Source organism: Onychomys torridus, chromosome 13 (assembly GCF_903995425.1).
Source record: "Onychomys torridus chromosome 13, mOncTor1.1, whole genome shotgun sequence".
Lineage (NCBI taxonomy): Eukaryota > Metazoa > Chordata > Mammalia > Rodentia > Cricetidae > Onychomys > Onychomys torridus.
Genome location: NC_050455.1, coordinates 19979546 through 19997455, shown reverse-complemented (window position 1 = coordinate 19997455; position 17910 = coordinate 19979546). Strand labels below are relative to the sequence as shown.

Below are 17910 nucleotides of genomic sequence, written 5' to 3'. Positions count from 1 at the left end.
AATGTGTATGTGCAATTGAGGGCCTCTATCACTGTGGATGCTCCTTTTCTTCAAAATTATTCAGAAAAAAAGCTGGATAGATTGCTGGGAATTCTAGTCTTGAAAGGCAAACATTCTGTTTTGAAAGGATGCATTACATGCTTGAGCTATTTAAAAAAAGATTTTAAATCTCAGTATGCATAGAAAAATAATGTATTGGGCCAGACAGATGGCTCATTGAGTCAAGAAAGGTGTTTGCCACCAAGCTGGCCAACTGAGTTTGATCCCTGGAACATACAGGTGGAAAAAGAAAGCTACCTCCTAAAGGCTGCCCTCTAACTACCACACAAGTGCTAAAACATGTGCCCCTATCTCTACATGTACTCAAATATATGTAAAAACCTTTCACAACTTATTGCTGAAGAAGATGTGTATTGTGTCACATGATTGTGATAGAACCTCACATGGAGTAATTGTATCTACAGTCACCCCACACTTTCACCTTCCACTTTACATATGTACAACTCAGGAGAGCTGTGAACTGTAGTTTATAAAATAAAACCTCAATATTTATAGTTCTAAGAGAATAAGCCTTTCTTGACAAAGTGCTGTTTTTCCCTCTCTCCAGCCTTTACCCTACTCCCTTCCCCATGTACCTCTCTCTCCATCTGTCTCAGGCAGAAGCAACTGATTCACAACTGTTCCTATTGCGTTCTCATAGTGCACTCTATCACCTCCTGCAGAGATGCTCAGTGCTGCTGCCTGTGGAAGGGGCAGACAGGGCACAGGGCACAGGGCACAGGGCTGGGGCTGGGCCAATGCTATGTACTGTGGAGTCCTGCTGTCTTACTACCCTGTCCACAAAAAGCTTTCTAAAACAAAGCAAGAAAAACCCCAAACAAACAAACAAACAACAATTATTCAACTGTAAAAAGAATGTGCTATGATGTATAAAACTTGGAGAAAATGTACAGGCAAAGTATTATGTAAATTATACAGAAACCAATGAACAAAACTGGGGACAGGGAGGAAGAGAATGAGGAAAAGAGAGGCGAAAATCATCTTCAAAACTGCAAACAAACCCATATGCATATGGAAAAGGAAAACGGCATTTCAGATTCAGAGGCTAAATGCTTTACTGTTTCATAATAGAACTCCCCTGTCGTTTTAAAAACATATACATAATTCTTATCTTTATACATTATAAGACAAATATATACAGTGATTTTCGGCAGGCCCAGAAGTCATTATGTAGCTGAGGCTGGTTTCAAATTTGTGGCAAATGTGTCCTGCCTCAGCCTCCAGAGTTCTGGAATTACAGATGTGAGCTACTATGCCCTGCTTGATACGCAGTAGCTTTAAACAAACCCTCTATCTTGATTTAAGCAGTGGCATCCAAGAAGACAATGTAACTTCTGGACTCGTCTCCTCCTTGTTCACTTCTCCGATGTCTTTAGCATACACAGCAGTGGCTTCTCATGTGTTTTCTTACTGAGCTAGGCATCATGATGGGCCAAATCCACCTTCATTTTCTCCAGTACTATTAAAATTAAAAACAAACAAAAATAATTTACTTCACTCTTCATGAGAAAAGATTAAACAACAATTAATAAAAATGACTTCATCACTTTGCTAAATATCCCGAAAGAGGATCAGGATGGAACTGACCAGGTATGGGATTCCTGAGGCTTGAGAAATTGGTTTATGTGAGAGCATGTTTGGGGGAGGAGCTGCTTACTCACTGTAAACACAAGATTAAGATGACAAATTATTATGTGGGTGAAAAAATTCTACCCAGCATTGGAAGGCAATCCCATCTTAAATTACACTCCAAAAAGCTTAGCTCTCAGGGCCACACTCTCAAAACAACTGAATACCCGTCATTTCTCCAGAATGCAAGTGCTGAATTCTGCATTGGTCTGCAAACCAAACCTAATGTGGTCCTGAAAGAACAAAGCCAGCGCACAGCTGTGTCCAAGATGGAGGCATCCAGTATCATCCACACCCCGCAGGCCTTTAGTGCCTATGGACTGCATCTCCCAAGAACTGACAGAGAAATCTTACTGTCAAGCGCTGCGGTGTGTAGACACCTGTGTAGATGTGAAACTGCCAACATTCTGACTAAATTTAATCTGACACAACCTAAAATATCAATTCGAGTAAAAATATGTAAAATGTTATTTTACGCTAATGAAAGTAACTTACATTTTCAGAAGCAATTTAAGTATTTTCATTAAAGGTTCTATCAGAGAAATGAACTCTCTAAAGGACAGTCCCTAATATACACAGAATCATATGCATTATCTGGAACTTACCATGTGGCAAGAACCTGGGTGGGCTCTATGGGTAATAACGCAGATGTTTCCAATCCAATAGAGAGGTCCTAAACATTGGAACCAACTCAAACTCAAGAGTCCTCTAACCAGTAGGAAGCATGCTCCCAGCACAGCGAAGCTGGGGTCAGAGTGGCCCTGTGGAGAGGCACTGTCACGAAACCTACAAAGTGCCTTTTAAAAGCTTTCACATGATAAATATTGAAAATGCTGGTAACAGGCAAACTGTAAAAGACCCATACTGACATGCTAACAGCCTGAAGATCCTGGAAGCACTTCAGAAATAAAATCCCCATGCGTGTTTATGTGTGTTTTTATGTGTGTGTGAGAAAAACCCTGTGACTGAACAGATGGTCTCAAATGATTTTTTAAAACACTTCAAAAGTGTCTATCGATGAAAAAAAAAAAAAAAAAAGATTAAGAACACTAAGTATGAGAGCTGGTTCCAAGCATTCAACTCCCTATAGTCCTGAAGAACCATCTTAAAAAGGACTTAAGCAACTGCACACCGGAGGCTTAGGAAACACTGCAGTAGAGCAAACACAAAGATTCTAGGAGCCGGAGGATGAGGGAGTTGCTCTGAGAGTGTGTTTCCTAGTGGCATCAGAAGCTACATCCACAGTCTCACCAACAAGACTGCCCAAACATGAGCTGAACAAGATGGCACCAAGGCACATGCCAACCTCGACAGGGAAAAGCTTACAGGGCCTCAACTTACACAAAGAACTATATTCAATGGAGGGATGCTGGGAACATCCCCAGGGAAGAGCCCATTGCCAAATAGACAGCTCTGAGAACATCCATACAACTAACACTATATAGACTGCACATTTAGGAATATATATGTGTGTGTGTGTGTGTGTGTGTGTGTATATATATATATAATAACAATTAATGAAAAAATTAATTTTAAGGCCATGAATTTTAAGGAGAGGAGAGAGGGAAATATGGGAAGGTTTGGAGGGAGGCAAAAGAAGGAAGAAATGTAATAATAGTATTATAATCTCAGAAATAAAAGAATTTGAGATGATACAAGTCTGGAGAGGAGAACAGCAAGTAGAAGTTGGTTTTAGTTGAGGCAGGTGAGGAGGCAAACAGGGACAGACAGGAATCCCCCCAGGATCACACAGAAGTGTTTAAAAAGCTTTCTTATACAGGTACTTGGAATCTGTATGAAAGAAAAACATTCAGGAGGTTTTAGCTGGCACCCATCAGGCAGGCAGGGGGCCACCTTCACAGTAGTGCAGCAGGTGGAGGACCTTAATGCCTTGGCCACATAGCAAGTGATGGTTAGAGCTGCATGGGCCAGAGACATTCGGGATGGGTTCTGCCCATAGGCCAACCAGTGCTGTCCCACATTTACAGTATTTGCTTCTGATTAACTATTCCAGCAGCTCCTTTCTGTATAACATTTTTTTTTTTTTTTGTGGCTTTTGATGAGCAGTTTTAAAATTTTTAATCTACTTTTTTGTTTCTTGAGACAAGGTCTCTATATAGTGCTGGCTGTCCTGGGTCTCTCTACATATAGACCAAGTGGCTTTCAATTCACAAAGATCCACTTGCTTCTGCCTCCCAAGTGCTAGGATTAAAGGCATGCAAATTCATGCCTGAAAGTTTATTTTGACTTTTGATGGTCAGAAAATGAGGGTGGAAAAGATGAAAACATATTTTATTCACAAGTAAGTAACAGTAATAAAAATAACCCTATTCATATCAAACTCTACTCATGTCTAATAAAGTAAAGCATGAGTACATAGCCACAAAAAAACCCAAAAAACAAAAAACCAAAAAAACCCAAAAACCTTTACTGACAGGTGAGGGCCTGGAGCATGTTACCTATTGGCCTCAATTTTCCAGATGGTGAATGTATATCATAAGGCAACACAATCATGTGAGGTAATGCAGCACATTAGTGCTGGTACATACAGCCGTCTGTTGCCTCTTTGGTTACTGTTTCTCAGCTATTATGACTGTTGTCTGTTTATTCCTCATATAAGCCAAATGCATTAAGAACACATGTGGGACATGGGCTGACACATCATTGTTTGTGAAACACAATGATCAGACTTTTAATAATGTGTTATTTAAACTGCTGCTTAGGGAATCATCTGGCTCTTCAGAAAAATTCTAAATTAAAACAAAATGGTTTTTAACGAAGACATTCACCATTACAGAACTCAGTATTTTGTTTTGTTCCATGAGAAATTGTACACTGCTATTCTTCAAGCCCAGTTGTGAAATGAGGACTACATAATGGGAACTCTGGACAGCATCTACTTTTTTTCTTTTAAAGTTATTTTGCATTTAGAAAAAAAGCAGGCTGATACTTCGTGTTCCAAACAGATTGGTGATTATACACAAAGAGGTACATTCTTAATAGAGGCAAGATAGTGGGAACTACATATATGGAGTCTGTGTACTGGGTACCCTGAAGGATCTTAGTGTTTGGCTTAGAATGTGGCTAGTTAAGAACAGTCATAGCTACATGGCTTCAAACTTTATGGTAAACATGGTTAATATAGTTAGCAGAATTGAGTTTTACTGGCCAATATATACACAAGGAAACTTCAAAATCACAGAACATGAGGTAAAAGTATGGACTCTGGAGGGACTACTGTGCCAAGTCACACAGTAAAAACAATTTACCAACATCAGAAAATCTCTGGTACTTATCATAAGAGGAACAGCAAGGCTTCAACAGTCCAGCTACCTCTGTTCTCACTTATATACTAAGCTAAAGAGCAAAGGCCACTTAATAGTTGTAGAAGAAAATCATAAATTCATAAAGGGATTTTGTGGAAATTTTTATTACTTAGGACATTTACTTAGGTGCTCAAAAATTAGTTTATATTTTATTTTCTATTTATTTGTTGATAGAACTCAAAATGGTAACACATGTCTAAGTCTAAGACTTAAAGCTTTAAAGATAAATACCAACAATCTTTACACAAGGTGACTTTCTTTTCCGGATGGACATTGGTTGATGTTGGCCCCTCTACCTAAGCTGGCTTCATGAGAGAATTTTGTTAAGACCAAATGATACCTAAAGCTCAAGTTTACTGTCTGATGGACTCAAGTTCAGGAAATAATCAAGCATTTATATCATTATGTTTGATGCTGCTGCTAATGCTTAAAACCAAACACAGCAACTTTCAAACAACTGGAACAAAATACAGTGACTAGCAGTACATTGTCGGACTCTTGCCTCCCACAGGTATTCTGAATATGTGCACAAATCCAACACAGAAGAGATTATACACAATCTTCACAGATGCCAGGGCATATCTGACCAGAAAATTTAAAATAAAGGGAAGAATGAATAGAAACAGACTGAAATACAGAGAAAGCTTACCAAAAATAAAGCTTTTATTACTCAAGACATTACCAAACAAAGAAAACCTACACTAAAACACTCTTCAGGAAGTAACAGAAAGGGAGTAGTAAAGAAATAACTAGAGAAGCAGAAAAGGCTTGGTGACATACTAGATACTGCTAGATGGATTTGCACAAAGACCTTGAACTTGAGAGAAAAACAGAGATTCAGTGAATACACAGAGTAAGGAAAGACTTCACAAGAGAAATAGCCTGACTTTTCTGACAGCCATTTTCATAATACTCTTCATTATGAAACTCATACAAGACATATCAAATCTGAAGATTATCATCCAGGGCTGCCAAACAAGTTTCCTTATAAGCACAAGAGATACTGCTAACATGATACTGATCCACTTCAGTGATGGGTGCAGATGGCTTTCTCTGGGTTCTAACCTCCTTTCCTTACTCTGCAGCATTTACCAAAACCCTGAAGTGTCATGTGCCAAGACTTCTGTCAAACTTACAAGTTTCAAAGGGGAGCGGTAGTAGATGGGACAAAGAGTCCTAAGAAGGGGTTCTACAATGCCCCTCTATGTAGAAATGATAGGATTTCTAGATGCTCTCTTCACCTACTGCCAAGATGTCATTGAGGCTCAATGGAAAAACAGAACCTGGAAGGGTAAGAATGTCCCTAGCAGGTGAGACGGGCACACAGCCCTGGAGAACTTACCTGGGCAAACTTATGGATCTGCTCCACCACTGCAGCAAACAGTGCATGGACACTCTCGTCAATCAGACTCTGCATGTAGTGCACAGCTTCCTCATCTGACAGGTCCAAACGAAACTTATCCTGCACCTGGAGAGAACCCCAGACAACATCAACCTTCCAATGGAACATGTCAGGAACATGCTCTGCAGAGAAAGAATCAACCTGACAGACATCAATAAGATGTCAAGAGTTATGCCAATAAGGAGCTCCTCGTGTCTTGCTTCCACTCAACAGACACTGATTACCTTGAAGAACAGAAATGTCACTACTTTAGTTCAAAGTTGTACTTTATACTTGAGCATTCTAGCTCAAGAGCTACTGAGTGACAGAAATAGACACTGCAAGGTGAGATCATATTAACAACTCCCAACTCACACACACCTTGATGGTCATAGTTCACGAGAAGTACATCAATCTCTGGTAAAATAAAGAGAAGTTCTAAAAAAGCCTTTTTCCACAGCAGACCCCTGATCTTGGTAAGGGATTATTTCAATGGGTCTATAATGTCCAAAGACATGTATCTTTTAGTTCATATTTTAAGGCATAGTTCATTTTCAAAAGTATTGAATACTAGACAAATTAGTGTATGCATGAATGCATATGCATGCATCTGTGTTTTTCCTCAAATATAAAAGCCAGTGTGACTGAAGAACTATTTTGGATGTACCCGTAGCAGTACACAAATCTCTCATTTGACCCTGTGATGACCTGCTGCCATAGAAACCCTTAATTGGTGAAGAGGTGTGTGTTTCCAGACAGTCTTATGTCCCTGCACAAATCCTCTATTGTAAATGACCCATATGTACTGCTTTAATGCAGAATGGAAGAAAGTAGGATTTCCAAGTAGACAAACTACTTAATGTTGTATTTCCTCTTATTTTTGACAATACTGTAGTCATCAGATTCGCCCTCTGTTCCCCGATTAGCTGCCTCCCACTCCTGTAAACTACCTTTTTCCCCCAGCTAGTCCCCTAACCCTGCATCTACCTTCCTGATTCCTGTTTCTTCGGTTTGGGTTTTGGTGCCTTGCTAAGTGTACTAGGTTTGCTAGTAAAAACATGAGTAGGGAGTTATTTATGGGCGTTATCTACAGAACACAATCTGAAAAGGAGAGAGCAGAGGTAATGCAGTCCACAGCTACAGCAGGCTGCAGTGTGGAAGTACAGGTTGTGGCTTGATTCCACAGTCCAGGGCACCGACACAAAAGGAAAGCACTGCAAACTGAAGGACAGGGAGGCACTGCAGAGGGCTTGTCTTCAGTGATCTGATTCTCTCATTTGGACCCCACACAATAACAACCACACTCCTTCAGATGTCTCTGTGGCAGGATGTCTGACAACTATGATGGTACTATTTCAAAAAATATAAGAAAAAAATCAGAAAGCATAAGGATCAAAATAAATTCTAGCCTAAGTTACCAAGTTTGTGTAGTTAACTCAAGTACCTGCACTGCAGAAAGAAAGTATATAACTGGCATAGAGTGTTCTTTACAAAATATGGAACATTTTCTTTAATGAGGTTTACACGAAGGCAGCCAATTAGTACTGCTCTCCCTGACTTGTGCTAGGCCATCTGGCATTGCCCTCTACCTTCCTAAGAGTCTGCTAGTTCACCAAGCTACAGCCTCTGTTCTTCAGATTACATACCTTCCATAAACTGGCACTACATTCAACTTGCTCTTCTGGCTGTATACACTGCCTCAGGGGCCACACTTCCGGGTCTACGACTTTCACTTCGCCTTTCTCTCCCTTAGCTTTTCCTTTGTACTCACATGCCCAGACACTACTCATGTGTTTTCCCTTAAGCTCGTTCACATGTGCACCAGCAACTGCTCAGCTTTCCTAGGAATCCACAGCGCATGTATCACCTTAGTGTGCTTCCACTCATTACCTTTGAGTTCACTGGCTTCGCATCATATTTATGGACCTGTTAACAGACCTATTAACATACACATTCTGGATGGTACAGAACAGAGACTGCAAATTCTGCTGTGTTGATGTTAAGAGTCATCCAAGCAGGTAGGCAGTTAAACTGGCTGAGGTTCCATTGAACACTAAGCACAGTTGAACACTTGGCTCAGTTTTAGGCATGTTTACTTATATTGACGCAAACAATCTGGAAACTGCCTTGAAGCAAAAAGCCATAAACTGAAAAGTTTATCCATTGCTATGTGCCTTTCAAAGTTACACAGGTACTCTGCTTATGTGTGATGCTGGAAACCCAGGACTACTTATTCGTACCCTGCTTACAAGTGCCACTTGCACTCTTGGTCACTGTTGTGAAACAGAGGACTCTAACACTCAGTACAGGCATTAGAACAGAACATCTAAAAGATATCCAAGCATTTAGAGTAGTCCCCATTTGGGGAATGCCCAAATTATCTGGTTCTAGAAGATCCACTTGCAATCTTGTACCACAGTAGACCCATTTCAACCATTATATTTTCAAGAAACAAACAGCTTCTCCAAATGAGTCACTTAGCCAGCAATAACATTTTCACAGTGGGTAATTATATTTCGAGGAGTCTACTTTACCACTACCAGATGCTCAAATGATCTAAAAGCCTAAGTGAGCCAAAATAGGTTCAGCTATATGCTACACAGACATTCTAGTCACCACTGAGCCACATATGTGATGTTGTCCCTAGTGACTGTAATATTGGAAAGTCCTAACATCTAGACACAACAGTCTTCTCAGTCAGGGAAAGCACAGGAGGTAGTTTTGCTTGGGGCCTCCATTTGTTTTTGAGTTATTCACTCATACCCTCCTTGTAATGCACTTGGCAGCTGAGAGAGAGCTTTCACTGAATGTAATATGCACACACCTCTCTCTACATGATGCACCCAGCAACCCAAAAACCATTCTACGGCCCCAACATGCATCAGGCTGTAAACACTCCCATCTCTGAACACTTTCCCTCTCCTGGTAACAATCCAATTTAGTCTTCTCCTTATAGAGAACAATTTATTAAATATGAATTTAATAAGATAAAACCCATAGATTAGCCTAAAGTTTCTGCACCATACCAGAATTATACGGCCTAAGTTTGCTACATTTAATCATATATATACATCTTAACAATTCTTAAATTTGCAGGATAATTTCTCCAATAAAGCCCTGAGACACATTTTTATACTAAGAAGCACAGTGGTTTTGTTTAAATAAGTATTTTTTGAGTGTTCAATTTTACACAAGCTAATATACATATACCTTCAAATAAAAATAATTTAGTGTTCAGCAGCAACTTTCAATTAAATAAATTGTAGACTTTCCTCACTAAATTCTTCTTTTCAGAAAGCTAGAATCAGTTGGATGTTACCCTGGGAGATGGAGGCCACAGAACCATGACTTAAAGGCTAGCCTCAACTACACAGAATCCTATCTCAAAATTAAACAACAAAGCAGAAAGAATGTTTTTCTCTGTGGCAACTTCTTAATAATATAATCACAAAAATAACTACAACAAAGGAACAAATTTGATTTACCCACATGAAAGGAAAAATCTTGACTTAAGGTTATTTTCACGAGTTCATTTATTTGTGCTGTATTAGAATACGAAACCAAAATTCCTTAGTGTAACAAAAGAGGATTTAAAAGAGGAACTTTAAAAAGAGAGGAAAAGCAAACCCCACCCAACCATGGCTACAAGGGAGCCACATTGGAAACTGCTTAAACAAGCTGTTACAGAAGCAAACCAAAGCCTCGTGTCACACTGCACAGGAGTAGATATCTGATGTCTACGGGCAATCCAACAGGAAGCACGGGTAATTTAATTTTAAAGGTACCTCAAATCCAGTCAGCTTTTTATAGCTTCTTGTAATATATATAATTTCTTTGTTTTAAAGTTTAGTAAGAAATCAATTTGAAGAAAGAATGTGTCCATTAACTTTTCCAATAGTAAACAGTACCTTACATAACTGAATAAACTTGGCGTCAGAGTTTAGAGGTTCCTTTTCAATCACTGAACTACAGGGAAGAGGAATGGCAAGGCACTGCTGTTGAGCGGCTGTGTTTATATGTGGGTCCATTAAACATCTTCTTCAGTGCCTTCCCTCCAACCCTCTGAAGACAGCTAGAGGTTTTCAAAAGCTGGGAAGATCTGAAATGCTGAGAAGATGAGATCACCTTTTCAACTCACCATGTCTAGTCACCAAGCTAAGGACTGTTCAGGAGCACACGTTCTGTTTCAAGTGATGTACACGTATGTCTATAGAAAGAAGTCTTAGTCCAGTGCTGCAGGCTTATGAAATGTCGCCTCTAAATTCTCTCTTCAAGTTTCTATCTTTCCCAGTGGAGCCTTTTTCTTGGCTACAGCTAAAATCACCAACATCCCTGCCAGGTCAAGATGCCACCCCCACTCCCTCTTCTTTTACCCTTATCATTCACCATCATCTAGTAAGCTGGACTTTTACTCACATTATCCTGTTTGCTGTCTGTTCCTCTTACTATCTCAGGATTTACTTTAGATTCTCCTAATATCTCAAGCCAACAGCAGGGCACGGCTTTACAGACAAGCAGCAGCTCACAGACATTGCAGTGAGCAAGGAAGTGGATGGGAAGCGTGAAGGCTGCTCAGGGAGAGAAGAGCAGCAGCAGCACAGCCTAGAACAGGGGTGGCGTTTTCAGTTAAGCAAAGTAGAGACAGACAGCAGGTCCTTACCACGCACCAAACTCAGCAGGGAGGATGCGTGTTCTGTGTACTTTTAGTTTTTGGTTTGTGAATTTTTTGCCCGAGATATTGTTTCATTATGTAACACACACTGGCATAGGATCTACTACATAACCCAGGCTGGCTTGGAACTCAAAGTCCTTTTGCCTCAGCCTTCTAAGCGTATGTGTGTTCATTTACTTACTTCTTATTTAGCATACTCCCATATATGTGAGGGGTGTGTGTGTGTGTGTGTGTGTGTGTGTGTGTGTGTGTCTGTGTGTGTGCGTGCCAGAGGATAACTATCAGGAAATAATTTTTGCCTTCTACCATACAGATTCTGGGGATCAAATTCAAGTCATTAGGCTTGGTGACAAGCACCTTTACCTACTGAACTATCCTGGGAGTCCAAAAGTGTTTTTCATATAATTTCAGTAATAACATATACATTTTAATATTTATAAAAACATATTATACTTATATAATAAACTAATAGGATCGATTTGCTCATTACTGGAACTTATTTAATCCACTATGCTCTGGTCAATTAACAAAGAAATACTTAATTTTATCAAAATATATTTTTATTGATTAAACTATTTGACAGTCTTTGTTCCAAGCAATTGGCTTTAAAAGAATTATGACAGTTTTGAGTGAGCTTCTCATAGAACTGAACTCTGCTTGGCACACTGACCCTACAACTACTAGGTAACTGGTGATGTTCACAGCTGATGATGGTCCTGTAGGGAGTGGCAGCCTCCCAACACAAGCTTCAAGGTGGTGACATGTGCGCATATCCCACCTTAACAGAAAGGTGCACACATTCATCTATAACGTGAGTATTTGGATAACATTAGAGCTCTCCTTCAGAAAGCGAAGACCCGATGAAACGGGGAACTGTGCATATTTCATCAAGCCTGTGAAGGCGTGGAACAACCTAAGGAAACATAACCAAACCTATTTTATGTCCCCTGTCTCTATGCAGCATTCTTGCCCCCCAGTTTGTAGCAGGCTTTCTGAACTGAGGGTCTTAGGATTTACTTTAGATAAAGATCAGCGAATTCTTGAAGGCCCACGCCAGAGAGAACTTCCTATTGCTGCTGATGGAGTAAGGACAAAGCCCACATTGAGGGGTTGAGCCCTGTTAACTCCATTTCACATTTTAGGCCAATTGTGTGTTCAAGCAAATGAATCCGAATAACAAAATGTTACATGCAAGAAGTCATTTCCCAAAGAATGATAAAGCTTGTTAGTACTGCAAGAAATCAAACACAGGAAAGGTTAGGGCCTATCAGGCCATCTGACCTGCACTCCTGTGAACAGAGAGCCTCGCACACACTTTCGTGTTCTCCTAGCTGGGGTGCTGTCCATCCAGCAACATGCAGTAATGGTGGCGACCATTACTTTACCAAAGTATAAAACCTACTTCTTTGGAAAGAAGCAACTCCACTAATGTGAAACAAATTTTAGTCAACTACAACACACATCTCAAGTACTGTTATGACAGTGTTAAGTCTACATTTAACTGGATACCGCACATTTTGATAAAAGATCAGAAAGCAAAGACATCTGTTATGAAATACAGTTTCAAGAAATATGGCAAAATGCCTTTTAAAGTTCTTTTTACTGAAATAAAGTGGTAGGAATTACTAGTCTAAAAAAAATCTACCAAATTTGCTTTCTGGCTCATTTGTATGTAGGGAACTGCTTTGCACTTTCAAACAGTGCTCTCAGGACAGCTGGGAGGAGAGCCACATGATTTCCTGAAATAGGTGGGGGCACAAACAGGACGCAGCAAAAACAAGAACCGGCCAGAGAAACCGCTGCCAATGGCATGGCTGAAGAGCCAAAGATATCACTGCATGTGACATGGCTTAATGGGCAACAAGAATACTGTCTACAGCACAGCATAAATGGCCAGAGAAACTGCTGCCTAGGGCCTGGCTTACTCAAAGAAACCACTGTCTATCGCAATTCTGATAAACACTGCCAGCAATTTCCCAAATAACTTCCAAATGCCCACACCCAGGGAAGCCTGCACATGATGGACTCATGATACCTGAGTTTCAAAGAAACTACAAAGGAGGTCCTTAATGGAGCAGATGCAAACAGAACACAGGAATCACGTGAAGCCTGGTGTAGGCATCCTTCACAGCTCAAGAGTTTTTCATCCATCAATTATATTTCCTGATGGATGAGCTTTAGTCAGTAAAGTAAAAATGAAAAGACAAAAACAGGACACGCAACCAGTCTGTCCCCTCTGAAACAAAAAGAAACTTCATTGAATATTGTTGACCGGATAAAAGAAGAAATGGAAAGGCCAGTGTATCATCTGCCTGAATAAAACAGGAACCCTTTAAGAGTTTGTTTTCATGACCAAATGAAATACCTCTATTCAGATTCTTCTCCTGGCCTGCTAAACCTGTAAAATCTGAGGAAAGAACTGGTTGGCTTCCTGATCAATCACAGCTGAACTTCATTTGCCAAAGTCCACTGGGTCAGCCGTAGATCTGCTGTGTGAGTCACCAATTTTAATGCCCAGCCATTCTATCTTGGAGAACACTATTGTCTCTCAGAGATTTTATACTTCTACGAGTTAAAACACTGCACAGGATTCTCTGAGGTTGAATATTAATATGCATCATTATCTTTTGGACACATAAAGTTCTCTTCCATCTGCTCTCATCAGAAGCCGCTACCAGAAAGTAGATTAAGGGCAAATATTCAAATCCACCACCTCTCCTTCCATTCCTGCTCACATTCTAGTTAGGACAGCTGGATGACTGCTCTCACTAGTTAGCTATAGGTTGTTTACAAAGAAAACAAAAGGCAGGACTCCACAGTGACACAGTGAAATCCCAAACAGAGGGGACAGATGGGAAGACGACAGAGGAAACATCTACGTGATATGGCACCCATAGCATGGTCCACCTGTGCCCAAGTCAGGCACCTTGCTGGCAATGTTAAGTAAGTTATCCATCTGAGGATGAAGAGCAGCAGTTCTCACACTGAGCTAGTTCATGTCCGTCCCCCCCCCCCCCCCTCCTAGTACTATGGGTACAGAGATGCATACAGATGAACCTGAACAGGAGTGCCAGAGAAGACTTGAGAGTTTGCTGTTTCTGAAATGTGAATCAAAGCACACACAAGACTGTCCCTTAGATTCTGTTGATAATCAATGGGCTGATACACAAAGAGAGCATGTACTGTTTAGAGTCTTTACTCGTTTTTATATATGAGACGTAGAATGTGTTATATACAAGAAGAAGTACAAAATTACCTTTTTAACAGTTTTATCTGGTTCAAGAGCAATATCTGGAATGTTTGCATCAACCATTAAGGAGAACAAGTTCAATATCAGATTTGAATACCTAAAAGAACAAGAAAGAAAATGAAACCTATGAGTTAGAATTTTAGATCTCTTTGCCTTATCAAGAACAATCTCAAAAGTGGTGGCAACTATAACTTTATGATCCTTATTAATCCAAAGGAAGAGCTAGTATAAGTAAACAGGCAGCTAGCCACTGTACTTCCTGAAGTTATTGTTGGAATCCTTGGAGTCGCTCACGAATGACCATGGAATGATGTTATCTCCCTTCCATTCACTCAGTTATGGCTAAACAACAACTAGGTAGTCATAAGAAAGCACACACTTGTCATCTAAAAAGACAGCGCTTCAGTGCTACAAGGCTCTACTTGAAGTGAGTGTATTCCTCTTTGTTCTTATTTATAAAGAATATATTTTCTAAAAACGAGGGGAATGTCATTATTAGATGGAAACTCTAAAAGTGAACATTCCCTGGTATGAGACTTAGAAACTGTAATATGAAGACCCCAGCTTTTCCTGGAGCCGTGTGTATTCACTCACACTGAAGTTATCAAGTCACTATACGATGTTGTTTGTAGTAAGGACTATGAACCTCAGCTCTACATTAATAACTTGTTTCTATTTTCTCAATCTACTGATTACATTAGCAATTTATAAAACAGTTTTCCTTCTGATTTCAGTGAGACTAGCATCCTCAGGCAACGCTCCCGCTATCCATCTGTAACCTCTTGCCTGCCCCCTTCCTCAGGGCACCCTGGCATAGCACTCATCATCTAAGGACCTCTCCTCCTAAAAGTCTAGAGAACCTCCCAGGAGCGCCACCTTGTGGACAAAACCTTAGCACAGGGCCCTTTGTGTGACAGACACAATTGAAACGTCTTTCAAAATCCTACAGCTAACACCATTCTGAATTACAAAACACTAAGGGTCCAAGGCAGGAAAGTCTGCTCTTGCTGCTCTTTTTAAAATTAGTATTAGATTAGTATTAGCTGCTCTAGCAAACAGAATAAGGCAAGAGAAATAAATACATACACGTCAAAACTAAAACAGCTGCTATGTACAGATGACGTAGTAGGTGGTGGGGTTAGAGGCACAGCCCCACAGGCTGGCCATACCACCTTTACCCCACCCTGGGAGGGGACGCAGGCATGGCTTACACAGGGATTTCTGCTGCACTGGGAAAATGCCTTTTGCATAATTAGGTGGAAAATTCTCTAAGAGTCCAGTGGTCTGTCACTTTTGTCTAACTGTCAGAGTCCTCTTCATGTTCAAGCACACGACTTGATTTTTTTCCTGATAACTTAAGTCATCCAGTCTTTTTAATCAAACCATGATGAAAGCAGCACAGAGTGACACTGAAGGAGGAGGAGGACAGAGTAAAATCAACCTTGCTTAAGGAGAACAAGTCTCGAGGCACTGAAGAGACAGGGGGAAAAAACCCAAAAGTCTCTGAAGTATCTTGAATGGCATCCGAAACTGAGGTGGAGAAAGTGCTAGAAAACAAAATGGTTGAGTTATCCTGACTGTACCTAATAAGGCAGTGCAGTGGCTACTATGCTGTTCCGCCATGCCCCCGGTTAGCCTAGTCTCACATAATGCCCGCTTCTTAACTGGGGGATCATAGCTGTAATAATCAGTGGGAAAGCTAGTTATCATTGACGCTGGGTTTACCATTATGTGCAGCAAGTGTATATCGAGAAATGCCATTATGTCTTTCTGAGAAAGGTCTGCAGGAAACACACGTTTCCACAACTGGTCCTGGCACTCTGTGCGACCCACTCACAACCCTCACCTTCGCAGGTGGAGGAAGGCTGTGTAGCACTGCTTGCGGAACTCCTGGTACTGCTCGCTCTGCGTGCCGCCCATCCCTTCCACCATCTCTTTGTTCAGTTTCATGGGAGGAGGAAGAGGCTTTGGGTCTCGGCCCAAGATATACCCAAAATCGATGTGGAAGAGTTTGCCTGGAAGTGTGTAAACAAGAAACTCAGTCATTCCCACAATTATCTTCACAAATCAGGAAGGAGATATTTTATACAACTCATGAAAAGTGCCTCTTTGAAAAAGATTAATTCATTAAATTAGTCTATATCTTCAAATATGCCCTTCCAGTTCTTGGAAATAAAAAAAGCAAGCTTAAAACCATCTCAATTAATACTAATTTAAAACTTTTATCTCATATTAGAATTGCAGAATCAAGGAGCAAACATCTGGCCATCTAGGAAAGGGATTAGCATCATCAGAGTATCTCACTTGTTAAGCTGAATGAACTGTTCTTTGTGAAGCAGATAGCCATTTCTTTGATTTTAGTATTCCTAAAATGAAACCCTGACTGTTATGGAATTATGACTAAAGAAAAAAAAAAAAAACCTTAAAATTTCAAGTTACATTGTTGGCTTACTCCATCTGCTCCCTAGCTGTCAGCTGGGAATCTGAACACTGCACTTATGACTACCAAGAGCTGAACACAGCTGCAATTCCTCCAAGAAAAGTCTTACATCATAATCTCAGAGCAGACACACAGGAATGGGATCATTCTGCTTAGTGGTGATTCACCATGGAATCCATGAAGCACCTAGTGGTTTACAAGTTGCCATGAAGCAAGGATGCTCAAGAGTGAATTCTTAGGGACAAGACTTGGGACCTCTTGCTGTTAACTCCTGCGTCAGAACAGCTTTGGGCACAAGGGAAGCACCAACTATTGAAGGAAGGAATGAACTGGCTTAAAAAGCTAACTGAAACCCTCTCTAGGGCAACCTACCTCTTCTGTCGTGTAATCCGTTATGACCTGGTTTCACACAGAAATTTATCATCCACCTTATTTTTCCCATCAAGGGTACCAGCCTTGGAGGACTAAATTTACTGTTCATGAGCACAAGCGATGCTGTGTAAATCAATTTCCCACACTGACTCCTGGTTAAGATGTTGGCTATGCCTTTCTGTTCACTGCTATTCCTGAGTGCTAGCACAGTCACTGTGTCCCTGGGAACCATGCAGCAGTGATGGGCACAGAACCTCTATGCTTACAAACCCTTGGGTCTTTGTCACTGTAGAGGAAGGGGCCTTAGAATCAGGAGCATAATTAACCCAAGTACAAAAGAAACCCACATCTCCATGCAACCTTGCTGAAACCCGGCCTAGTGTTGCTGTCTACATTTTATTTGACAACTACCTCAGATGCAGAATCAAAAGAGAATATTATAACACAGAACCTGGCTCACAATAAATGTTCGAAAGGCCCCTTGCCACTATCATTATAACACACACACACACACACACACACACACACACACACACACACACACGGAGGATGGTCAACAAAAACTAAGAAACAAACAAAAACTATTAAGGGGGGCTAGAGAAATGGCTCAGATGTTAAGAGCACTGGCTGCTCTTTCCAGAGGTCCTGAGTTCAATTCCCAGCAATCACATGGTGGCTCACAATCATCTGTAATGAGAACTGGTGCCCTCTTCTGGCCTGCAGGGATGTGTGCATGCAGAACACTGTATACATAATAAACAAATCTTAAACACACACACA

At 40.6% G+C, this 17910-nt stretch overlaps 1 protein-coding gene across 1 annotated transcript in view; it reads right to left on the bottom strand.

The window, feature by feature from the left end:
* Positions 1 to 1097: 1097 nt before the first annotated feature.
* Positions 1098 to 17910, bottom strand: part of Pik3c3 (phosphatidylinositol 3-kinase catalytic subunit type 3) — a 93665-nt gene continuing 76852 nt past the window's right edge. Inside the window, exons 22-25 of the mRNA XM_036204568.1 lie at positions 16165 to 16333; positions 14325 to 14415; positions 6358 to 6483; positions 1098 to 1519 (exon numbers count right to left, since the gene is read on the bottom strand). Of these exons, the coding sequence (XP_036060461.1) occupies positions 1505 to 1519; positions 6358 to 6483; positions 14325 to 14415; positions 16165 to 16333 (401 nt within the window). The 3' untranslated portion in view covers positions 1098 to 1504. The remainder of the gene's footprint in view (positions 1520 to 6357; positions 6484 to 14324; positions 14416 to 16164; positions 16334 to 17910) is intronic.